At 47.1% G+C, this 26,059-nt stretch overlaps 1 protein-coding gene across 1 annotated transcript in view; it reads left to right on the plus strand.

Moving 5' to 3' along the window:
• Rftn2 (raftlin family member 2) overlaps positions 1 to 26,059 on the plus strand; it is a 53,343-nt gene that overhangs the window by 22,609 nt on the left and 4,675 nt on the right. Inside the window, exons 6-8 of the mRNA XM_055617143.1 lie at positions 8,764 to 8,885; positions 9,992 to 10,095; positions 20,645 to 20,723. Coding sequence (XP_055473118.1) covers positions 8,764 to 8,885; positions 9,992 to 10,095; positions 20,645 to 20,723 — 305 coding nt within the window. The remainder of the gene's footprint in view (positions 1 to 8,763; positions 8,886 to 9,991; positions 10,096 to 20,644; positions 20,724 to 26,059) is intronic.

The following is a 26,059-nucleotide window of genomic DNA, read 5'->3' on the forward strand; positions in this document are numbered from 1 at the left end:
ACATAAAAGCTGTCTTAGGAAAAAAGAAGAAAGAAGGGAGAAAGAAGAGGAGGAGGAAGGAAGGAAGGAAGAAAGAAAAAGAAAGAAAGAAAAGAAAAAGCTTTACTATTCTTAAGAGTAAATGAAAGAACCATGCTGGTGTGGAATTGTAATGTAACATTTGCTAATGTGTAGGAACCATCAGGAATAGACAGACACACCATGGGCGACCAGCCAATAGAAATTTCCAAGTACAGTGTACAACAGCCCAGTCAGGAAATTCAATGCAGATTCATAGTTAATATCCACTTTGATATGGGTACAATGTATGTAGTTAGTTTCTGGCTCTTTCTGAAATTTGTGAAGAAAATAATTCAGAGATGTGGACCCATTCTTTTGTGTTTCTCTAATTTTGAGTTATAGTGTAGTACATAACCAATCTTATCTATCACAAAAACAAACAAAAGAGTTTCCCAAAAATGACTTTAATGTTCAAATAAGTAAAAAGACAAATCGTGGGCAGACTGGAGAGAAAATGTCAGAAAGGTGGGAGCTGGGCTTGCTATGGCCTTTAAGCTCAGTGAGGTTGGAGCAAGGCATGAAGGGGAAATCAGACAGAGTGTCCAGAGACCACTCTGTTCTAAATCAGACACAACGCCGTGAGACCACTCTGTTCTTAAAGCAGCCTTCTAGGGCCTTCCCTGAGCTCTGCAGATGACCGGATAGAACTTAGTACGCCCAGGGTTCATGGTCCAGAAGACCCTTTCACCTAGAGCCCAAGGAGCACCTGAGCATGTAGAGATGCCTGGCACAGAGCAGGTGCTCAGCAAATACTCCCCAGGGTTTTCTGGTTACGGGAAACGTCTTCCGATTTGGTCTTCTTTGGAAATAACAAGGTTTAATGAAAAGAAAGAGGATTTTGGAACCCGATACACCAGGGTTGAACTTCTACTTTTCCTGACTAGCTCTGTGATTGGGGGAATTTGGGTGCTCTGGCAGGCTGTTTCCTGAAGGGGGTATGAAACTCTGTCTTAGCTGCTGGGAGGTATCAGTGAGGACAGGGCACGTGAGGCACCCAGCACAGAGGCAACACGGAGCTCACTTTCTGGGCGTCTTCCCTCCTGGCATGCATCATGCGCACTCTCATACTTTCCGTACGGATCATCTATTTGGAGACTGTTTTAGTGCTTCACAGTGTTTCTCCCCCTGTCTTCCTCTCCATCTTCTCTTTGCGGTGTCTAAGTCGGAGCCAGTTCTGGTTAGTGACAGACTGCCTAAGGAAAGCTATTCTTTGCAGTCTGTCTCAGGCATTCCTGCCTTGGGCCTGGCCTGATGAAAACAAAATTAGCTACAGCAGCTGCTTAGCCAGGAACCGGGTGGGGCTTTAGTTTTTAGAGCCTGGGAAGACTGTCCGTCTTTCAACACTCGGGAATGTCTTTTCAGACACAGTGGGATGCAGTCTTTGCCAAACCCGCACTATCCACCTCAGTCTATGGGGCCTGGACACTGGTGTGTCACCAGTACTTGCCTGGGAGTCCCCAGGGATATTGCAGAGGGGAGACTGGTCAGTGTGTGTGTGTGTCGTGTGTCACTGTGCAAAGCCAGTGAGAAGAAGCAGGGCTGGACTGGACTCTTGGTTCTGCGTGTTTGCTGCCTGCCATCCCACACACACAGGGGAACAATGCGTATTTTGCTGTGTCTTGATTCTGCCTTCATCCCAAATATTGTCAGAAATCAGTTCACAATGGAGAAAAAGAAATGCAGAACTCGACACTGCCCAGAAATACATTAGCTCACAAGTCACACTGGAGAAAATGCTCTAGAAACAGCAGTGGAGGGGAGGGAATACATTGCAAAGTTAGCTACCTCCGCAGAGCATGACACTGACACTGTAAGATCTATGGAATTCCTCTGCAGTGCCCTTCCACAGTCAGCCTCTTCTGTTCTGAACGTTCCCCTGAGGACACACACACACACACACACACACACACACACACACACACACGGGAGTGCAGCCTCCCTCCCCTCCCCCAGACACACTTTAGATGCCTCATCTTATGGCCCCCTTTGGATTGTTTGCGGATTCCCCTCCTTTCGAGGGACCTCAGGGAGAAGAGCAGTGGGATGAGAAGGTTGAAAGGTATACCTGTTTCTCTTCTGAGTACACGCTCAGGCACTGAGTTGGTAATAGTTTGAGCGAGCACAGGTACAAAGCAGGCTGTGAAGGTATCAGAACATCCGTACATACACACAGTTTCAAAAGTAAGAAAACTAAGAAAAGTAAGATGTTGTGGCAAGAGAACCAGGGGAAAAGCTACAAGAAAGAATGACCTGAGACTAACAGGATGGCTCGAGGTAAAGTGTTTGCCTCTGCCTCCGAGCCTGCCCACCTGAGTCCAGTTATCCAGGGCCCACAGGACAAAAGGAGAGAAGTGACTCCTACAAATTGCCCCCTGATCTCCACACATGTGCCATAGCATGCACACACCCACACACGTATACACACACATACACAAACACACATACAGGACGGTAATAAGCGCAGTGCAACTAGGAGGCTGTAGGGGCAGGTGTGTCAGAGCTGGGGTCTAGACCATTCAAGGCAGAGAGCGCAGAGCAAGAAGAACCTGGAAGGTCTGTGTGCCTGGAACAGAGCATGTAGGGAAAGATGGCTCTAGACAAAGTGGGACAGGTGGGCAGGGGCCATCCATCCATGCAGTCATGTGCATCAATAAGGCTTTGGCAAGAGCTGGCATATATGTTTTACTTGCTCTCTGCCAGGATTGTTGTACAACTTGCACAGAATAACTCATTTCATCCACACAGTCCTGTGAGAAATCTGATGCATACAGTCCCTAAATAATTGCCCACATTTGCACAAGTAGGAAGAAGTGTGGCCAGCAAGGTGGAGTATGTGCTCATTTTTTAATTAAGTGTGTGTGGATGTGTGGGTGTGCGCTTGCTACAGTGTACATGTGGAGGTCAAAGGGCAACTTACAGGATCAGTCCTCTCCTTGCACAGTCTGAGTTTTAGGGGTTGAGGTCAGATCACCAGGCTTGGCTGTAGGTGTTTTTATAGCCTGAGCCATCTCCCACACCAGAGGGTGTGATCTTAACCATCATGCAGGATACTGATTTCAGTTCATTAGTTGAATATTTTAAAAGGGAGTCACGATCTGATTTGCATTTTAAAGTTACCTTTTCTGGCCTCATTTGGGGACATAGACCATAAAGGGAAAGAATAGAGCGACTGCTATCTTAGTTACTTTTCTATTGCCATGACAAAACACCACGGCCAAGGCAACTCATAAAAATGTTTCTGTTTTTGTTTATTAATTTGGGACTTACAGTTGTAGCAGGTTAGAGTCCATGACCATCAGAGAACTAGGCAGCGCGCAGGCCCTGGAGCTGCAGCTGAGAGCTCACATCCTTATCAGCAAATCAGTGACAGAGAGCGAGCACTAACTGGGAATGGTGTCAAAGCCCACCCTCAGACACACCTCCTCCAATAAGGCCACACCTCCTAGTCCTTCCCAAACAGTTCCACCAACTGGGGACCAAGTATTCAAGTATAAGAGCCTATGGAGGCTATTTTCATTGAAAGCAACACAGCTGTTTACTCTAGCAGTCCTTAAAGAGAGGTTGACACTCATTTTGATCGGCCGTGCATCACAGAGACACGGCCTAGCGATGACCCTGCCCCACCTGCCCTTCACTTCACACCTTTGGAAGCTTAATAAGAAACATGGCCCTGTAAACTAAGACGCGAGTGTTGGCGATGCTCACATTTACGTTAATATCATTGCCGTATCTAGCTGACGGGTATGTAAGATCACATGTCCAGAAAGGCAACCATTCTTAGGGGAATCCTTCAACCTTGTGCTCCTTGAGCCACACATAGATACCCTTAAGGCATAGAGGTCACAAGGTCACCTTCCTGGAACTTTGAAGAAAGCATTTTCCCTTTCTTAAATTGTCTTTTTGGTTTTTGATTTGTCTTTACAGAAAGGGAAGCGGTGGACAGCATGTTATTTTTGTAGATACCATATTTGTTTTTGTTTTGTGGTGCTGGGATCAAACCCAGGACCTCGGCAGTGTGTGGCAAGCACTGTACAGCTAAGCTAATCCCCAGCCTCTGGGGTTTCACTGGGGGGAGGGGGTGAAGGGTAGGAGGACTGTGTTTCGCTCTGAGAAAGGGTATCATTAAGTTGCCCAAGCTGGCTTCAAATTTACAAGCCTCTGGCTGTAGCCTCCCAAGTGACTGAGATCACAGGTAGTACCACCCATTACCAATCAGGATGAGTGTATTTAATTTTAAGTGTTTTAGCAGGAGGAATTGTGTGTTTTGAGATGGTGTCGCACTATGCAGCCCTAGCTGGCCTGGAGCTCACTCTGTAGACTAGGCTGGCCTAGAATTCACAGAGGTTCACCTGCCTCTGCCTCCCCGGTGCACAGGCGCATTTAACTAGTGTTGGTGGTCACGAGAGAAAAAGATGGAGGGAAAAGGAGAAGGAGAGAGAGCAGTGAGTCATGCCAGGGCTTCCTAGAACATTTTCAGAGCGTGCACACAGAACAAGCCACCACTGTCAGATGTGGGAGAATGTGTGAATAAAACTCTGGGCAGGAGGGGGCGCCCTGTGTTTTTACATACCTGAAACCTGCTCCCAAAAAAACGCTGGTAGGCAAAGGCATGGGATGGAACACTCTGGGTTATCCAGTGTTATCTGCTACAGGCAGAACAGTGATGTGAAAACTGTCCCTAATAATTCCTCTCCCTGTTACCTGGAAACTAAACCCTTCTCCACAAAATCTTTCTTGCCACTCACCATTGTTGCCACTGATGTTAAGAACTCTCTCCCAGAACCATCAGACTCAGACGTAGGTGGCCCTAGCATGAGCACTGAGCCAGCCAGGGACTCTGTAGCAAGGACTTCAGTTTGTAAATGCAATAATCATACAGAGTGAAAGGCTTTCATCCGATGTGTGACTAACAGGAGCACACAGACTCGAGATGAGAACTTCATAGGCTTCCAGAAGGCTTCCCAGCCAGGGTAGGCCGTCTCCTCATCACTTGCCCAGGGGATGCCTGTTTTGGATTCTACCAAGACAGAATTAATTATTCCACAAATTGCACTACTTTGTTGCACTTGGTTTTTGAGACAGGGTCTCATTCTGTAGTCCAGGGATTCCTTCTGAGTCCAGCCTTGAACTCAGCAAAATCCTTTTTCCTTAACCTCACAAGTGCTAGATTACAGGCATTAGCTACCCCTACAGCTAGATTGTTTGTAGTCATGTGTATCTGGCTCCCTCTGTTCAACATAGTGTCTTCAAAATTCACTAACAATGTTACACTACAATGAGCCTCATTTTTTTTTTTTCTTATCTCAGTGTTGTTTGGACTGTACAAACCGGCTTTCTTGTAGACCAAGGGGTTTAGAAGTGGGTCAGTGAGATGGTTCCATGAGTAAAGGTGTTTGCACCCATGCCTGAAAACTGGGATCAGCATAGGGGAAGAAGAGAGCTGGTTCCCCCAAGTTGTCCTGTGACCTCCACAAGCACCTAGGTTGGACACACGCACACACACACTAGACAGACAGATGTTATTGTTTAAAATTGAAGCTTATTCCTGAGCTTGGTAGCACAAGCCTTTTATCCCAGAGGCATACAGATCTCCGAGTTTGAGGTCAGCCTGGTTTATTTAACAAGTTCCAGGATGCCATGTCTCAAAACAAAACAAAACAGAACAAAAGAAGATTAGAGGTGCTTATCTTCCTACACTGAACCCAAGAAACATGGTTTTCCTAATGTCATGTCCCAAAGGAAACAGAGGGACAGGCTGTAACTATGTGATTACTGCAATATATAATTCTTTTAAAATCTACAACCCCATTCTAAAAAAAAAAAAAAAAAATCCAGTTCTAATTATCCGTTCTAATTCTGCTGGTGACTGTGGTGCGACTGTGGGCACCACAGTGAAAGGAGGGTAGGGCACGCACTACAAGTAGGAAGCACCCCAGCTAGGAAATTTAACTTCCCTGTGTTTCTGGGAACCATCTCAAAAAGAAAAGTGCATTCTGCCCTAAATGCTAATGTGTTAAAAGAAGAAGGAGAAGGGGGGTGGACAAAAAGCCCAGTTGTGGTGGCCGATGGCTTTCAAATCCTAGCACTCAGGAGGCAGAGGCGGGTGGATCCCTGAGTTCGAGGCCAGCCTGGTCTACAAAGCAAGTTCCAGAATAGCCAGAGCTACACAGAGAAACCCTGTCTCAAAAAAAAAAAAAAAAAAATCCCCCCCAAAAAGGCAAGAACCAATTTGCTCGTATTTCAGTCTCTTAATAAAAATTAAAACTAAAAATGACATTAAAATTAGTGCTGTCTTCATTTTAAACTTAAAATGTCACGTGAAAATTCCTTAGCCTTTATTACCCTGTCGTCATTGTCTTCGTTGTTGGTCCGTGAGGACAAAGGGAGCGGGGGCGATGGACAGGGGCAACTTCCAGGACCAGCTTCTGGGAGTCAGAGCAATTTTATTCGGAGAGAAAGGGCATCGAACCTGTAATTTCCCTAAGGACATCCCTTATCCTCAGGTAGAGGGTGTGGGGATCTGAACACCCCACTGACAAAGGGAGTCCTCCATTTTGTGCGCTGAGCTCAAGGCTTTCTGGTCCTAGTAGACTGTGATCTTAGCAGCATGGGTTCCTAAAAAAATAGAATTTTTTTTTTTTTTTTTTAGAACAACAAATCATTTTTTAATGGAGATGGTGACAATAAAATAAAAATCATTGTGCGGACAAAGTAGAATATATGTTCCTTATTAAAATATAAATATACAGCGTGGATTATACTGGGAGCATATTAAGCAATCTATTCAACCAGGGTAGACAGGCTGACTTATCAGCACACCATGATGTGAGTAATTGGAATGTTTGGTTTGGTTTGTTGAGACAGGGTTTCTCTGTGTAGCCTTCATTGTCCTGGAACTCACTCTGTAGACCAGGCTGGCCTCAAACATTTGCCTGCCTCTGCCTCTGAGTGCTGGGGTTAAAGGCTTGTGCCGCACAGACAGGCTCTTTTTGTAGAGGGTTTTAAAATGAAAATATTTATTAAGACTTCTGAGGTGTGACCACGTATTTATAGACAAACACAAATTTCCTCGTTACAATGACTGTATACATCCAGCAATTTTAACAAAACAATTCTCTTTTGTATGACCAACAAGGAAACTTTGATGTAACATAAAACCCACAATGTTCACCCAGCACATGACCATGAGAAAAAATGTCTTCTATTGCCAAGTAGGAGACAAAAGAATCTCCATTAAATCCTTTAGTTTAGGCCAGATGGTTATTGTCAACTATTCAAGAGAAATGCAGAGAGGACTTCCTTAAAACTTCCTTCCCAGCAGGGGTTCTTGGACAATGACTTCTGTTAGCCTCTTCCTGTGGCTTTTGTGGGGACATGGGTTTTTTTAATGCTCTGAGGTAAAAAATTGCTCAGTGCTTCTAATATGAGTGTATGTGTGTGTGTGTGTGTGTGTATGTGTGTGTGTGAGAGAGAGAGAGAGAGAGACATGTCATACATGTGTGCACTTGCCCTGGCATGTGCACGTGGAGACTAGAGGTCAACATCCAGTTATCTTTCTCTGCCACCCCCCATCTTCTTTTGGGGAGCAGGGTCTCTCACTCTGTCTAGGCTGGCAGGTCAGCGAGCCTTGGATCTGCCTGTCCCTGCCTCCCAGGTCCCTCCCTCCGTTCGCACAGCCAGCAGCTTACCTACCGAGCTGTGTCCCTAGCCTTGCACTTACAGGGTTTTGGGTTTTTTTATTATTTTATTTTTATTTTTTGAGACAGGGTTTCTCTGTGTAGCCTTGGCTATTCTGGACTTGCGTTGTAGACCAGGCTGGCCTCAAACAGAGATCCTCCTGCCTCTGCCTCCCCGAGTGTTGCAATTACAGGCATATAACACCGCACCCAGCTGCACTTACAGGTTTTAAAGCTCTTAGCACACATTGATTTTAATATTATACGCGTAAGTTCAAGGACTAACATTTTTCATGTCTCCATTGATGATATAATACAGATCAAAAGCCAAAATGTTATTTCAGGGTGAAGCTCATTTCCAGATGCTTTTGAGATTGGCATTCCATCTGTGCTCACATTATTTAATCTTGTCTCTGTTGTGGTAATTTCATGTGTATGTTGGATTTTAATTCAGTGACATATAAAACCGTCTTTACCTATGGAGAAAAAGGAAATCTTAAAGCAGAAGAATTCAACCAAAATAAATTTGTCCTGTTTAAGTGAGGTTTTCCTGTAAAGGTTTTTTATTTATGTGTCTCTGTGTGTGTACATATCATGGGAGTCCCTAAAGCTGACGCTATAGGCAACTGTGAGCTACCCAGTGCGGGTGCTGGGAACTGAACTCCGTCCTCCGGAAGAGCAGAAAGCAAAGTTAAGTACTAAGCCATCTCTCCAGCCCATTTCTGTGTCACATAGCCCAGGCTGGCCTCAAACTTGTAGCTAAGGATGACCTTACAGTCGTAATCCTCCTATCTCTGCTTCCCAAGTCCTGGGATTACAAGCGTGAGCTGACTCACCCAGCAGCTGTCACTGTGAGATGGTGGGACAGAACCTGGGGCTGCTCGTGCAGACACACACAAGGACACAGCTTCCAGTTGACAAGTGTTTCTCACAGCTCGCTGTCACGGTGACCCTAAGGATTTGATGATCCTTAGAAACAGGTATAATTTACTTATGACTCTTCTGAATTGTGTCCTTTCCCTCACAGGGGACCATTCGCCGAAATCTTTGGAAGGGTTTTTTATCTATGAAGAAGAAGGTTGTGGAGTCCCAGGTTCTAACAGGAAGGGAAACGATGCCATTGTGGTGGAACAGTGGACCATCATTGAGGTGAGCCGCAGCTTCTGAGACCCTGCTCTTCTCTGTGTGTGGTTTTACATACTAAAGTCATTGCCAGGTGCGTGCGGTATCCTTAAACACAGATGGTCCACTGTCATCAAAATGTCCTCAAAAAAGAACGGACAACCTTCTATATGCCTTACCCATGTTGTCAAACATTTCAGTAAAATGAGCAGCAAAAATCGTCTGCACCTAAGTAGGTTCCCCCAAGTCTGAGATTTTAGCCCCAAACAAAATCCCCTGGTGCTGAAACCCTCACTACAAAATGCCTGGGTAGTTGGCTGGGAGTAATAATCCAGTCATCACCTAGTCTTTAACCTCTGAGGGCTCAACATGACGCACCTTTTTGACCTTAAGAATTGATTTTTGAAGTAAAAATAGCCAGAAGTTTTCTCTGAGGAGCAGCAGGCCAGCTGTGTGCACACGGCGGCACTGTCCTTCATAATCAGCGGCGGCACACTTGCTGGGATTGGGGAGTTACAACTTCCTGTGTCACCGGCCCCTGCTTTTGAGGGGACAGACACCTTCAGGTACCCCTGTTGAAAGCATGACAGGGTCTTTGAAGGAAACATTTTTACTATCTGGCCTTACAAAGGCCATAGAGGACAGAACTCATTTTCAAAGAAACTGAAAACCCTACAAAGGGGCTGGGGAAGGTGAGAGTCATAAGCAAGTGAAAGCAAACTCCAGTGAGGCAGGAACTAGAGCACGCCCCGGTCAGCTCACCCCTGTCAGCTCGCTGCCCTGCTCCCAGCCCCGTCAGCCTCTAGGCTGCTGCTGCCGAACCTGCTTTGTAAACTTGGTGGAACTGACACCCTAGGGAGCTTTTAAAATGCAGATTCCCAGCTCCACACATTAGAATCTGAGAACCACGGCTTTCCCAGGACCAAAGAAAGGCCTGAATGGCCACTGTGCCCTTGCTGTGGATTTAAGAAGGGAGCAGCTGTAGAGGATGGGGTTCCGGGGGCTGCATGGGCCCCATGGCACTGGACCACTGGCCAGACAACCGTCGCTGCAGCCCTGTCACCCCTCGTCCTGGCTGCTCAGCGCCGGGGTCTTTGTCCTCAGACCGTCAGCTCACATGCTTCTCCACACAGGGCTGTGAAGTCAAAACAGACTATGGCCCGCTGCTGCACACGCTGGCTGAGTTCGGGTGGCTTCTGACAAGCGTGTTGCCCACACCTATACTGAGACATGACAGGTAATGCCGGGGTATCCGCCTGCACCTTTAACTCTAAACCTGTTCCCTTGTGCACTAAATTGGCCAGTGCTTGTTTAAAGCCTATGAGAGAGAAAAGCTTCGAGTGTGGCTTCATGGAATTTGGAGGTCACCAAGTCCAACCCCTTCAGGTTGTAGATGTGTAAACTCTTGGTCTCTTCACTCTGGGTGCAGAGTTGCCCCAGCGCAAGCCAGGCTTAGGGCTCGAGGGCTGGGGCAGGCAGGAAGAAGACTGGCTACCTGCGCCTCCAGCTGCTCCAGGGTGACAGGTCAGCTGTCCCCTGCAGCACAGCCAGCTCTGACACGGGAATGCCAGACACTCACAGGTACGCACTCGCCTTTCCTCTCGTGCTCACCGACTTTCTTGGGAGGAAAGCTTGAGTCGCTGTATCTTCTCAATAGCTTTTGAAAAAGGCTGATGGATTCTCTATGTTCCCTCTCCCCTAACTGGCATCCTGAACGTGGCTGCCAGCCACAGTTGCCCTGTCTAGGCCAGTGACTGCCTACCTCAGGTGGCACAGTGCCCCAGGGGCCTTGTCATCATGGCTTCACCATCCACTGCATGTGACTAAGAAGAGGTGTGAGAACACCCTTGCCAGTCCCACCTGCCTCCTCTGTTCTTCCCTTTTCTCCCCAATGGCTGAACAGACTGTAAAAGCCTGTGATCGACATGGCTTTAGAGTAAAGCCGCACTTTCTCCAGGTGGGCACAGTAAGATGCCCAAGCTTAAAGATCAAAAGAGGAGTAGTGAGAGATGAACAAACCCAAGTAACTGCTCTCACACCGAGTGCCAACTCCCCAGAACATTGTTTCCCACCGTCTCCATCTGCCACACCCGTCAAGTATCAGTCCGGCAGTGATCCTTTAGTTTTCAGAGTGGGCTGTGGGAATAACCGGAAGAGCCCAGGAAAACACAGATGCTGCAGACCCACCCCAGTCGGTCAGTCAGAGGCCTAGAGGATGAGACCGAGGCATTTGCACCGACCCAAGTCCCTCAAATATGCAGACATTGAAGAACTTTGCAGGCAGCCGGGAGGTGGTGGGGCACGCCTGTAATCCCAGCACTTGGGGGGCAGAGGCAGGTGGATCTCTTGTGAGTTCCAGGCCAGCCTGGCCTACAGCCTGGTCTAGGACAGCCAAGGCTAAAACACAGAAACCCTGTCTCCAAAAACAAACAAACAGGAGGAGGAGAAAAAAATTTGCAGGAGCTTCTGAAAAACAAGAGCAGAAGGGCCATGGGTCCGCACCCAGTGTGGGGTCCTGCACACGCACCTTCTGAGCAGCCTCTGTGTTTCTGCCTTCAACCCATTTTTTTGTTTGTTTGTATGTTTGCGTTTTGAGACAAGGTCTCTCCATGAAGCCCTGGCTGTCCTCACTTGTAGGCCAGGCTAGCCCTGAACTCACAGATATGTACCTGCCTCTGTCCTGAGTGCTGGGATTAAAGGTGCATGCCACCATGTCCAGGTTTGGTTGTGTGTGTGTGTGTGTGTGTGTGTGTGTGTGTGTGTGTGTGTGTGTTTCTCTCTCTTTCTGATAGCTCTCCTGAGGGTCATTTGGCCTGATACAGCTAGAATTACAGACCTTCCAAAACGTGTAAATCCTGAACGTCTTCCTCTTCCCCTAAGGAGAAACACAGTTCTCCCTTGTCATTCATCCGGGGATTCCAGCTGGTCTCACTGTGTTTCCCACAGTGCCCTGAATGAATGGGCCGGACATCTGGCAGCCAGCCCACTGCTGCTGAGCTCCAGTGGCATTTCCTGTATCCGGTCAAGATCAGTTATGGAATGACAGGCCTAAGCCTAAGGGTGGAACTGAAATCGAGTGTGATCCCTGGATGCTGTGCCGTGGAGTAGGCTGTGAGACATGAAGCCAGACTCAACCCCTTTGTGGCGAACTGCATGAGGTCTGACTCTGCAGGCCAGGCCTTGGAGACCCCCTCATGTGAGGAGGGGCCGTAGGTCCAGAGCAGAGGGCGGGAGAGAGGTGCCAAAACTTTACCCTGCAAATTTCCCCTGTGCCCCAGACACTCTAGGCAGTGCGGACCCGTGGAAGTGTGCCTCCTCCTCCCGCCCCAGGGCCTAGCTTTACGTGCTTTAGAATGGCACTAAGTATGCGTTGCCGTAGAATCCTTTCTGTAATAACTGTTAAGGATTTGGGGGCCTGGAGAGAGAGCTCAGTGGTTATGAGTACTGCTACTCCTCCAAGGACTCAGGTTTGATTCCCAGCATCCACATGGTGGCTACCCAGTTTCAGGGGATCTGACGCCCCCTTCTGGCCTCCTCAGGCACTGCTTGCATATGGTGCATTTATGCACAGACAAAACTCCCATACACATAAAATAAGTTTCAAATTTTTAATATGCTAAGGGTTTAAAGGTACGTTTTAGGACAGTATTAGAGAATAATCCTGATTTTATAGGTTTTGAATATGTCTAGCAACCCTTGGAACAGCTTCACGGTGGTTCTAGAATATATTCAGTTCTGGAGACTATAAGAGGAAAAGGGGCTTCTTTGCTTCTATTCAGTTCTTATTATTTGATGTTTTATAATAAACTGACACTCTCCAATAATTTTTAAATGAAATTAAGAAAGAAAAAGTCAGCCTACCAGTGGAAAGCTGCAGAAGCTTCCATGGTGCCTGGTCCTGATGTCACTTAGGAGAGAGTCAAGTTTACATTTGATGCAGTGTTAACACAGCCAGGGGCTTGCATCCTAGATGGGGCAGGCCAAGCTTATGAACTTTGTAATTTAATACAGCAGTTAATCAATAAGCTACTTTGTCCATAGGTCCCAAGGAAATATTTAAAAGAAGAGAGATTATGAATATCAAAATAAAGTTGGACCCTCAAGTCCTGAGGACTCCAAGGCAGGAAGGCAACAGAAATAAATAATGTCATAAAGATACGTGTTTACACCAGAAAAAGAAATGTCAGGCTCTTTGGAGGGCCTGTGCCTGAAACCCTATCAGTCGGAGCACTGTCTGTCAACAGGCCCTCCTTAGATCCAGGATTTCAGCTTTCCCTGCTCTTCTGTTGCCTGAGCTGTCCCTGAATGCTCACGCAGGGCGTTCCGGCTCACGGAGGTTACAGCCGCGCTGTCATGGAAACAGCATGAGGCTGTAACCCACGGTCCCTACACTCTTCCAGGTTATTGCAGGCAGCCTGAAAACAGAAGTCTTTGTTGTCAGGATTGGCATGCCAGGAGGCGTGCCGGTCCTTTCCTACTGGAGAAGCCGAGGTGAGAGCTGCCACGAACATTGGCTGAGCACGCAGCACATATTACTCGCTTAACCAACGGCGTGGGTCGCACGTGTAGAGACGGCTCAGCGGTTAAGAGCGCTCGCTGCTGGAGAAAACCGGGGTTCGGTTCCCGGCACCCACGCAGTGGCCCGCAAGCGTGTGAGTGCAGAGCTCAGAGCACTGACATGCTTGCTGGGGATACTGAGGGCCGCGTCCCCTGAGGCTTCCGCAAAGCAGGAGGGCGCTTCCCTGTAAGCCCCCCACAGAGGGCTAAGCTCAGGATGGTCGTGGGGGCCCAGCGTTTGCCAGCTTACTACACACACTGCGCTGCCAGCGCTGCTGGTGCTTCCCGGCCCAGGACTTCGGTGGAGCTGAGTTTGCAGGGTTCGGCTTTTGGTTGTATTTGTTTTTGAGACAAAGCGAAGCCTCCCGTGTAGACCAGGCCTGCCCAACGCAGGGTCCCCCTGCCTCAGCCTCCTGGGTACTGGGATTACAGAGGTGCCCAGTTCCTTCTTTTGATATTCACATACTAATACCCAAAAAAAACAAATCAGGATCATAGTGGCCGAGGGACCATGTGACTAGGTAGCTACAAAATTACAAGCTGCAAATTCTATAAATGTTTGTTTGTTTTTTGAGACAGAATCTCAGTATGTAACCTTGGCTGTCCTGGAACTTGCTCTGTAGCCGGGGCAGATCCCAAATCCCCTGTCTTCCCTCACCCTCCCAAACACTGGGGCTTACCCGACTGTGGTAAAAACCAGCAGTGGGCCTTTTTGGTTTCTTATTTTGAGTTTGTTGTTGGTTTGTGTGTTTGCTTAAGAGGAGCCCTCGTGTAGCTTCAGCTGGTGTCAAACTGCTTATGTAGCTGAGCCCCGGCTGTGAAGCCCTTGCCTCCTACCTCCATCTCCTCAGTGCGGGGATCACGGGTGAATTCACCACACAGGCTGCATGCCTTTAAGACCTTTTACCTCACATGTGACTAAGTGGTCAAAGACAAAGCCGTTCTTTCTGTTTGGTTGGGTTGGGTGAGTTCAATTAGGGCTACTTATAAGGGAAAAGGACAGGGCTCATTTACAGGCACACGGGCACCTCTGGGAGTCCGTGGTGCAAAGGTCTGTTCCCTGTGTTGCTTTCACAGACACAGTTATGTCTGTGTGCAGCGATGTGGGTGTCTGTTCTGCACATTGTCGGCCTACGGCGGTGTGCACGCCTTCTGTTGGTGGTTGTGGACAGCCCTCTGAGCTCAAGCAGAAGCCCTGGTGCGCAGCCCTGGGCTCCCTGTAAGCAGTGCCGGGTCATCGGGCATTTGTTTAGTTCAGCTACATGAGGGTCAGGCTGCCCCAAATAGGTCGCTTCTGGTTATACTCGCAGCAGGGTAAAGTGTTCCCTCTTCTCAAGCATGAAATACCACTTCACAAAGGTGCCATTCTGGGAAGTTCGTAGTGATCTGTGCAGTTTCCATGTGATTGAAGATTGATTGATTTATACAACATTCTGCCTGTATGTATGCATACACACCAGAAGGGGGCACCAGATCTCCTTCTAGATGGTTGGGAGCCACCATGTGGTTGCTGGGAATTGAACTCAGGACCTTTGGAAGAACAGCGTGTTCCTAACCTCTGAGCCATCCCTCCTCCATGTGTCCTTTCGTTGTTTGCTTTGTTTTTATTTTCTGTGTTCCTGTGTGTGCCTGAATATGTGTGTGTGTACCGTGTGAGTGCAGGCCCCCACAGAAGCTGGAAAAGATGTGGATGGTGTGCTCTCAACCACCCATCTCTCCAGCCTCTCTTATTTACAGCTTTAGTCATGACAAAGGTTGAGCACATTTTCATTTCATGGGCCACCTGAGTTCTTTGGTTAAGTACCTGTTTGAGTCTTTTGCTCACTTTTAAGATTGTATTTATAAATAATTTAAACATAGTTGATGACAGTCCTTTTTTTTTAATAAGTCAAAGCATTCTTTTTTTTTGGAGTGCTAATTTTTTATTGATTTATTATTTATTTGTTGATATAATATTCTCGTGGAATGTACCCTTGTTCATTCAAATGCTGAACCTCTACCCCACTATCTGGTTTCAATCCAGACGTTGCATTTGATGCTTATTCTAAGCATCACCTGTCTCAAGTTTGTGTAAACAAGCCACCATTTGTTCTCTGTGTTGTCACTTAAACAACCAGCCCCACTACTGAGCAATGGAGAGGACAGGGTGGGACATCCTGGTCCGCAGAGGGGAGAGAGGAAGCAGAAGGAAGGGAGAATCCACAGGAGAGGACTTGGAACCACATGGAAAAATGAACCAGACCTAAGATATGACTAAAAGCAAGTATAATGGGTGAAATCTGAATGGCAGGAAACTATGCAGGCTTGGAGGTTTAGGATGGAGTAACTATTGCCCAGCATTGTGCTCTAGGTTAATTAAATAAATCCTAGTCTCTGTGTGGTGATTTGGGTATACAGCTGGTTTAGGACTAGCTGCTGCTTAATAAAAGATATATCAATAGTAAATATTAATACTCACAACATTTATTACAATTTATTCACTTTGTATCCTGGCTGTAGCCACCTCCTCATCTCCTCCCAGTCCCACCCTTCCCCTTCTCCCCCTATGCCCCACCCCTAGTCCACTGATGGGGGGGGGGGGTCCTCCTCCACTTCCATCTGACTCTAGCCTATCAGGTCTTATCAGGGCTGGGTGCATCCTCTTCCTCTGTGGCTTGGCAAGGCTCCCCTCAACACACACACACACACACACACACACACACACACACACAGAAAGGTGAGCAAAGAGCCAGCCGATTAGTCGATGTCAGAGACAGCCCCTGCTCCTCTTACTAGGGAACCTATGTGGAGACTGAGCTGCCTATAGGCTACATCTGAGCAGGAGTTCTAGGTCTTCTTCATGTATGGTCCTTGGTTGGAGTATCAGTCTCTGCAGGTGCCCTGGGCTCAGATATTTTGGCTCTCTTGGTATCCTTGTGGAGCTCCTGTACCCTTCAGGTCTTTCTATCTCCCCTTTCTTCCATAAGATTCCCTGCACTCTGCCCAAAGTTTGGCTGAGTTTCAGCATCTGCTTTGATACTCTGCTGGGTAGAGTCTTTCAGACGCCCTCTGTGGTAGACTGCTGTCCTGTTCCCTGTCTTCTCCAGCTTCTGATGTCTATACTTTTTGCCCTTCTCTGAATGAGGATTAAGCCTCTCCCTAGAGTCCTCCTTGTTGCTTAGCTTCTTTAGGGATGACAGTCTTTTATTAGTGAGGTGTATTGTAACTTCACCATGAATGTCTTGGTGTCTTGTCTTGATGAATGTCTTGTCTTTTTACTCCCTGCTCTCCCTGTGGTGTGTCTCTGTCTTTCTGTGTCCCGGGGCCTCAGGCATGTTAAGCAAGAGCTGCAGCACCAAGTCACATCTTCAGCCCCATGACATCCCACAAAAATAAGTTCAAAATTTAAGCATCCCTGAAAGGATTATCAAGCTGCATTTAGGGCTTTTTAGTTTGGAGGGCTTTGATGGTGGCATTGTTTTGTCTTCTTACAAATATATATATAACATGCTACTTACTTCTGTGCAAAACTTAATTCTCTGGAATTTTTTCATTCATTCATTCATTCATTCATTCATTCATTCATTCATTTCTTTAAAACAGGGTCTCTCTACATAGCCCTGGCAGTCCTGAAACTCATTGTGTAGAACCGGCTGTCCTTGAACTCACAGAGGTCTGCCTGTCTCTGCCTCTCAAGTGTACCACCACATCTGGTGGCACTGAAATTTTTAAGCAAAGCTTTCAGTGACTGGGTTTTGATATGATGCTCAAATGTTACATTTGAGCAAAATGTGGTCAGAGAGTTTCTTCTGCCGCTGCTTCTTCCTGAGTAACATCAAGGCTGTAAGTTTACACAGCCTAATTGCCTTGGGGTGGTAGGACAGGCACCTGTTTTTACCTCCCCTCGTTATTCTCCACTTTAATGTAGTCATAACCTGAAGTCTTAGCAAGCAGATGCAGAGAACCCCGAGTTCTCAACAAAGCAGATGCTGAGAAGCCCGACTTCTCAGAACAGCCTAAACTCATCCCTAACCAGAAGGCTCTGTAGTCAAAAGCCTCTCCCTTCTGCAGCCAGAGCTTTCGGCCTTGACCTGGAGTGTTCGTACCAGGCAGAGTGAGCAGCGGAGGCTAGAGAGACTTGCATTTCCTGCTGTGTTCAGACGTGTCCCGTCCTCTAACTGGCGGGGGAGAACCACGCTGGAGCACCACCTCCCTGGCCTGCCCTGTGTTTCTCTTCCAGGCCTGGTGCCCTCCTGTATTTCCCCACCTAGAACGTTGCCCAGAAATCTTTCTCCTTTCTCCTGTGAACACTGTCCCTTGAGTTTTTTCCCGGAAAGATATATTCTTAGTTGATATTCTTTTTTATATAATTATCTTGCACTCTGTCCCACGTTGCACTGAGTGGACAGAGATGGTCGATGTGAATGCTTTTCTTTCTAGCCATTTCATGTTACATGGGTTAGTGTTTTACCTGCATGTCTGTCTGCGCACCAGACCTGCAAATCCTCCCACAGAGGCAAGAAGTCAAATCCCCTGGAACTAGACTTGCCAACAGTTGTAAGCCACCATGTGGGTGCTGGGACTTGAACCCAGGTCCTCTGCAAGAACAGCAAGTGCTCTTAAGCACTGAGCTGCCTCTCCAGCCCCCCAGCCACATACTTGTGTTTCTTCTAGTAGCTGCACAGGGGGAGACTTTCTTATCCTCCCTAGGTCCTTAAGAAACGGTGGAGAACAAAAAGGCCATGAGCTTTGGGCACTGTGACAGGGCTTGGATTTGAACCCAGGAACTGTCTGGTTCCTAAGTCGTGGCTTTTCCCAGTGTTCCCCATGACTTCCAGACACAGTTGCAGTCTAGTCTATACGATAATCCCTTCCGTGATGCCTCACTATTTATCTCCAAAAGTCATTCAGAGTGTTGTGTTCTGACAAGATAGGGTCAATTTAAAATGAAACTGGACTATAAGCTGTCTTTTAAAGGGGTGGGAGAGAGGGGTTAGTGGTTAACAACACTCACTGCTCTTCCAAAGGTCCTGAGTTCAATTCCCAGCACCCACATGGCAGCTCAGTACTGTCTGGTGTCTTCTGACATAAAACTGCAGACATACATGCAGATGAAGTTCCCCTATACGTAAAATACATAAGTAAATCTAAAAAAAAAAAAAAAAAAAAAAAAAAAAGGTCTTTTAAAAGTAAAATTGTGGGGCTGGAGAGATGGCTCAGAGGTTAAGAGCACTGGCTGCTCTTCCAAATGTCCTGAGTTCAATTCCCAGCACCTACATGGTGGCTCCCAACCATCTCTAGTGAGATCTGGTGCCCTACAGTGGCATGTAGGCATACATGTAGGCAGAGTACTGTATAAATAAATCTTTTTAAAAATAAATAAAATAAAATTGTAGCGGTCTCCTCCTCCTTTGAGGGAAGGTTTCCTGTGTCCCCAGATTGGTGGCACCCATAAGCTCGGCGTGCTCTGCCAGCGCCCCTCCGCTGCACGCTGTGCAGCAAAGTTCCACTCGCATTCATCTTCAGATAAAAGCGCACAGAATCAGTGGCAGCCCACAGGACTGCTCTGTCGGGTTCTTTGCATAATAAAGGTGGTTACTGAGCAACAGTAGCTGCAAACACTCATCCCCACAAACCCAAGGACACCGGGAAGCCCTTCAGAGGCTCCCACCCTGGGGAGGCTCTGGCGAGGGGCGCTTTGCCATGACAGCTGAGTAGGAGAATACTGAGTGGCTGGCTACACAGAGGCATCTGCGGTGAATGGAAGCAGCTGTGGCTGCGCCGTCTCAGTGGACAACATGTATGAAGGTCCGTGTATGTGGCTTCTCAAATTAGCCTCTGACAGTACCATGTGCCTTACATCATACCTTTTCACCTGATAATCTCATTCCGGAGAATTCATCTCAAGGAAATAATTCATAAGAGGAAGACTAGATAGATAGATAGATAGATAGGTAGGTAGATAGATAGATAGATAGATAGATAGATAGATAGATAGATAAATAGATAAATATAGGTAAATATGTGTGTATATATACACATATATGTAAATATGTGTTATATATATACATATATATATATGTATATATATATATAACAACAGCGTGATTTAGAACTAGCAGGAAACTTACTTTCCAAAACATAAGGGGAAACTGTACATTCTGGTGCCTTCATTCTTTGAAGGTCTTAGACATCCATTAAAAACATCATCCCGTAAACAAGGAATACAAGGACATGTAAATGCATGGTGGGCACACGTATGAAAAATAAAGTCAGTGAGAGGACCAAAGAAGAAACAAACAAACAAAAAAAAAATTTTTTTTGCAAAACTGGTGAGGTTATAATCAAAGGTGGGGGTTGGTTTTGTTTTAAGAGGATTTTAAATTATTTTGTTTACGTGTCTGTGTAAATGAATGCCCGTGTGTGCAAGTGCCCTGGAAGAGAAGACAACATCAGATCCCTTTGCTGGAGGATGTGTAGCCACCCGCTATGGGTGCTGGGAAATGAGCTCAGGTTCTCTGCCTTTACGTCACCGTGTACACGCATGCCCTCTGAGGCCAGAAGAGGGAGAGGGCACCCGATCCTCTGGAACTGAAGTTCCGGGCAGTTGTAAGTCCGTGGTCGGAATTGAACCTGAGCCTCCGGTGGAGAAGCCAGCGCTCTTAGCTGCTCAGCCATCCCTCCCGCCAGCAGTGTCCACTCCTGGTCACTGAGTCAGCTCCCCAGCTCCTGATTTAGTTAACTTTCATGTGTCTGGATGTATTGCCCGCATGTTTCTTTGGGTGCCATGTGCATGCCTGATGCCAGCGGAGACCAAAAGAGGGCACTGGATCCCCTGGAACTGGAGTTGCAGCCAGCAGTGAGCCGCCATGTGGGCGCTGGGAACAGAACCCAGGTCCTCTGCAAGAGCAGCCAGTGCGCTGAACCATGGAGTGATCTCGCCAATGCCCCCCCAATTATTTTTTTAATAGAAGGGATTTTCCTCTCTGTTTTCCAGTGTAATTTATAGAGTCCTATTGCATAACTCTTTGGAGCTCAGAAGATTACCCCACAAAGGATATATTGGGCCAACCTAGAATATAGAGAAAATGACTAATTCACTAGAACAAAGTATAATGACACATGTATATGAAAGTGCCATAATGAAATCCATTTGTTGGTATCCTAAGTTTAAAAAGTAATTAAAAGTTCTCTAGGATTGAAAAAAATTCCTAATTCATAAATACTAATGTTACTATTTTAACTTTCAGTGAAGGGAATTTGGCTACAAAGCAGGTCGTATTTCTCCAAAGGCCAGTTACGTGGAGTTCAGCTGCTCAGACCCCAGAAGTGAGTAAAATTCACCAATTTTGACATTATAAGACATGACAGTAAAGCATTAAATCCGTAAGCTCTCTCTGTTGTTCTAAACATGAGTACCGATAGGACGCACAGGCTCAGCATGGAACAGTCTCCTAAAGAAGAATGTAACAGAGAAACTGACTGGCTCCCCCAGAACCCATTGTAGAAGGGAGAAAATGGGCTCCCCAAAATTGTCCTCCGACCCACACACATGCCGTGTGCACACGTATGTGCCCACACTCACACACATGTGCATTCACATACATTAGCTAATAAAATCAAAACTGTAATTGTTTTTAAAAAGAAGGGATATCTGCCAGCCTTCCCCCGACAGTTCCAAAGACTACTGAAATATGCCATTCTAACATGCAGCGCAGTGGCCTGAGGACCCTTTTGAGCTCCAGAAAATGAAGAAAGACACAGGAAGTGCTCTCTGCCCCTTTTTCCTGCCATGTAATGGCATATGCCTCACCTTACAGAGGTAGCAGGCTCCCAGTGTGCGCACATCCACTGCCCCTGCTGGGAAGAAGTACCTGATATTGCTTCTCCCCGACTCGAATCTAGAACTCATCCTCCATTGTTTTCCTGTTGGTGCTCCTTCCCATAAACTGCCTCCCCGGAAGCGCACGCTGCCTTTCCTTGGCCGGGTACTCGCCCACGGCCTGTCAGCCTCTGTAAAAGCCGTGCTGAGCTCAGTCTTCCACACCAAGCCATCTCCTTGAGTTCTTGCCTCTCTTCTACACAGTCCCTGTGCGCATACAACACAGATCCGTGCTGCTAACCTGTCCTGTCACTGGAGCTGCCAGGCCTCGGCTACCAATCCTAGTAGGGTAGAGGAAAGGGGTGACGCCTAACTAGCGAGAGGACCCTCACACACCAACAGTGCACGCAGTTTAGCCACGCTGTGTTTTTTTCAGTTAACTCTGGAGCAGGGTTGCCTGGCTGCGGAAGTCGCTTGAGAGGTGGGGAAGTGGACGGGAAGATGGGGCGGCAGGAGGGTCACCAGAAAGACTGGCTTAGCGCCCACAGGTGAGCCCCTTCACCTCAGGGAGGATGGCACTGCCTCAAGAGTTTACTGTCAAGAAACAGCAAGGCTAGCCGTGAAAGAATGTCCAGAAGGATTTGTCCTAGTTAGGGTCACTACTGCTGTGATGGAACTACCACGACCAAAAGCAAGCTACAGAGGAAAGGGTTTATTCTGCTCACACTTCCATCTCACTGTTGGTCATGGAAAGGAAGCCAGGACAGGAACTCAGGCAGAACAGGAACCTGGAGGTCACGGACAGGTGCTTGCTGCTTACTGGCTTGTTCAACCCGCTTCTTCCGGGACCCAGGACCACCATCCTGGGGGTGTCCCCACCCACAACGGGCTGTCAGCCCCCATAAATCACTAATTAAGAAAATGCTCTACAGGTTTGTCTGGAGCCAGATCTCATGGAGGCATTTTCTCAGGTGAGGTTCCTTCCCCTCAAATGACTCTAGCTTATGTCAAGTTGACCCGGAACTAGCCAGCACCAGTTTTTAACTCTCTCTTCTTCCACACAGTTACTTCATCATTATGTAACAAGCTTTCTTTCCTTTCCTATTTTTAACATTCTCCGTTTAGGAAGGGCCACACGCATTTACAACCTCCATGGGATTTGGATCAATGGAGGGCCATGCAGTTGTGTCTGAGTCCAAGTCAGCTCCTTACAGTCTTTCCTACTTAGAGTTGATAGCAGCTTCTTGATTCTCTGAAAATACTTAGACTCCTTCTTCAACTTGAAGTTCTGGAGCTGAGGATAGATCTCAGTGGCGGAGCATTCACCTCATGTTCATGAGGATCCCGATTCAGCCCCAAACATTAAAAAGATGAAAGCCTTCCTTGCAATATGGTGGATGTGAAGATGCTTCTACGTGATGCAGTGAAGGAAAAGCCAGGCCGAGACTCCACTCCAAAGAGAGATGGAGAGGAAGACTGTCTGGAGTTCACAAAGGGAGTGAGGACAATTGGAAAGTATGGAAGGGAGTGTGGGAGTGGGGAGGAGGATAGGACAGAGAAGAGGAAAGAGCCAGGGTGAGAGTTACAAAATCCTCCCCAGGAAGAGTCCCTGAGTGTGGCTGCCATTCGGTGAGTCATACTACCTCACCACCAGGACTTGAGTCTCTAGAGTTTACAGTGTGTGCCCCGGGCCTAGGTGCTGCTAGAACCAAGAGCTACATCAAGTGAGTGGGCTCACGGGCTGGACAGAGCTGGTCAGTGTGGCGCTTGCTGTTGAAGCTACAGAGACAGTGGGACGTGGGAGCCCAGGGCTGCGACTCCGCAGAGGCAGCATCGGGAATGCCTCAGTGTCCCACACCTAGGGATCCTCACCCTCCTGCCCCTCCCCCACAGGAGGGCTGGGAGTGGCTGCCGCCACTGCTGTAGACACATCTGGCTGTGCCCTCAGCCCCATTTTCTCTAGGACATCAAAAGTTTTGTACATTAGTAAAACTGGAAAACGTTCAAAATAGCCATTGTGGAGAAATGTCTGTGAAGTTCAAAAAGATCCTAGACATAATAGCAAAACCTTGACCCATTAAAAGATGACAAATCAGTCAGGCATTGGTGGCACATGCCTTTAATCGCAGCACTCAGGAGGCAGAGGCAGGCAGATCTCTGTGAGTTCCAGGCCAGCCTGGTCTACAGAGTGAGTTCCAGGACAGCCAGGGCTACAAAGAGAGACCTTGTCTCGAAGAACAAAACCAAACCAAAAGCTGACCAATTAGATTTCATGAAAATAAAAACCTGTGCCATGTGACTCTACCACTAAAAGAAGGAAAGATAAGCCGCAGACCACAAAACCCTTACAGATCCCATCTGTAACTGGGCTGTGGCAAGAGTTCACCAAGAACCTCAAACACCAACAGTAAGAAAACTACAGTTGCCAGTGAGGGTATGCACACAGGAAATCAGTACATGAAAAGATGCTTAGTTATTGGTTATGGGAGTGCAAATGCAGCCCATGGTGAGATGCCGTCATGCACGTATTCCAAGGGCTAAACTCCTGACTCTACATAACCACGAGCTGGTGGTGCTCACGGGCAAGCAGAGCAGTCTCTGTGGGGAGGGATGTGAGCAATCTAGCCACTCTAGAAGATGGCCTAGCCACTTCTTACACACACACACACACACACACACACACACACACACACACACACACGACTCATCAATCCCCTCCTGGGTGATTATGTTACAGAAACACACACGTGTGCTGCTCTTCCAGAGGACCGAGTTCCGTTCCTAGCACTGCTGTGGGCAGCTCACAACCACCTGTAAACTCTAACGACATGGACTCTCACCCCTTCTTCTGCACTCTGCAAACACCTGTGCACATACGCACAGAGACATAATTTTTAAAATAGTAGTTTAAAAAAACTTTAAAAATGTTCAGTTTTTACAGGCTCAGAATAGGACTCCCATCCACAGTAGGCTGGGGAGCCGACAAGAAGCTGGGAAGGACACAGACAGTGCCTGTTGCCCGGCCAGGTCACCATTTCCCTTATAAAATACGAACAGTGTTAGCACACACCACAGAGCTCTTGGGACTTGCTTTGGAAACATATCTAGATGTGTCTGGTGCCATGACTAGCAATAGGAGAGGTTGTAATTATTTTTAAAGGAATGGTTTTCTTCCAACACCAAATCATTAAATTCTGCTAATGGTATAAAGAGACTGGAGAAAAATCCAGGAATGCCAAGTGGTCCTGTATTTTCTCCAGCTAAAAGGACCATCAGCTGTGAATACAGAAATGGAGTTTATCAGTCAGTTTGAAGTTCCAGTGCCTACACACAGCTCTGAAGCAGCAAGTATTTAATTCGGTGGAGGGCACTGGGCACTTATTCCCTTTTAAATTTTCTACATTTTGGAACTTTTCGTAATCAGAAAGTCAGGGAAAATTAAGTGAGAAGCATTAGTCATCAATAGCATTTTTCCATGTTGATTGTCAGTTTGTAAATAACTAACTACTAAGCTGTTCCAACAACTGGTATTTAAGATGGCAGCCGAGGTGGTCCTGCTGCAAATCTAACATGTTGAGTTCAGTCTCTGCAAGCCGTGACATAAAGGGAGAGAGGCAGCCCTATGTTGCTGGCCCTGTCCTCCACATGGACACACAGCAAGCACAGCAAGTAAACACACCAGTCCCGTAAAAATCGAATTGCACATCGGAAATGACTCCAGTGCTTCATAAAGAGGGGCAGGCACTCGGGGTGGGCTGGAGCTTCGTGACCTGGCTCAGCCTTGCCACCCTCAGAAGTGGGCTCTTCCTGCAGAGCCGGGGCTCCTATGCCAGTTGATAACACACTCAGCCACCGCGATACAGGAAATGGGAGTCCCAGGTATGGGCCCTGGGCAGTGACTTCTGAGGGCAAGCATTTCTTCTCATATTGCTCTCCCCTGAATGCCTCCAGCTCTCCACAGCCACTTCCAAAGAAGGCTAGAAGTGTGACCTCTATGTTGATATCATAGTGAAACATTATATACCCAGACACTGCGGGATGTCGGGGGGAGGAAGCTCTGTCATTAAGAGAAAAATGGAGAGACTGGCCCCGGAAGGCACGCAGTGTTGCTTTTCGCAGTGTAGATGTGTTTTTATTTAAATTAATTTTAAGTGGTACAGAATTTCTTAAGATTTTTTTAAATTTATTTTTTATGTGTGAATGTTTTGCTTGCATATATGTATGTGCATGCCTGGTGCCGAGGAAGGGAGGCCAGAAGAGGGCATCTTTGAAACTAGAGTTACAGACTGTTGTGAGCCACCATATGGGTGCTAGGAACAAAGCCTGCTCCTCTGCAGGAGCATCAAGTGCTCTTAACTATCACGGGAGTCATCTCTCTAGACCCTGAAATTACATAATAATTTTAAAGTGTGTGTGTGTGTGTACAATGTGATGTTTCAATGCATATCTATGTCATATAATTTTTAAATTGTTAGCATATCAGCCTTTTCAGGTATTTTTCACTTGTTCATGGTGAAAACTTTGAAATCAAGTGTACACAGTCACCCAGCGAGGCCACAGCAGACCAAAATGGGTAACTTGTAACTTGCGTCCACTGGTTGACCTTTCCTCCCCCACCCCCACTCTCTCAAGCGTCAGGTAGACACCATTCTACTTGTAATTGCATGAGATTAACTTTCCCGTATTCTGCGTGTCAGTAAGAATGTAGTTCTTGTCTTTCCGAGCCTTGTCTTTTCTCATTTCCCGTCAGCACCAGTGGCAGCAGGGACAGTGTCGTTTTCTCTATCCGCTCATCAGCCAATGGACGTTGGCTCAGGTTGTTTCCACTCTCAGATCTTAGGAA

The sequence above is a fragment of the Psammomys obesus genome, unplaced genomic scaffold (assembly GCF_907164565.1).
Source record: "Psammomys obesus unplaced genomic scaffold, mPsaObe1.curated_primary_1811, whole genome shotgun sequence".
NCBI classification, from domain to species: domain Eukaryota; kingdom Metazoa; phylum Chordata; class Mammalia; order Rodentia; family Muridae; genus Psammomys; species Psammomys obesus.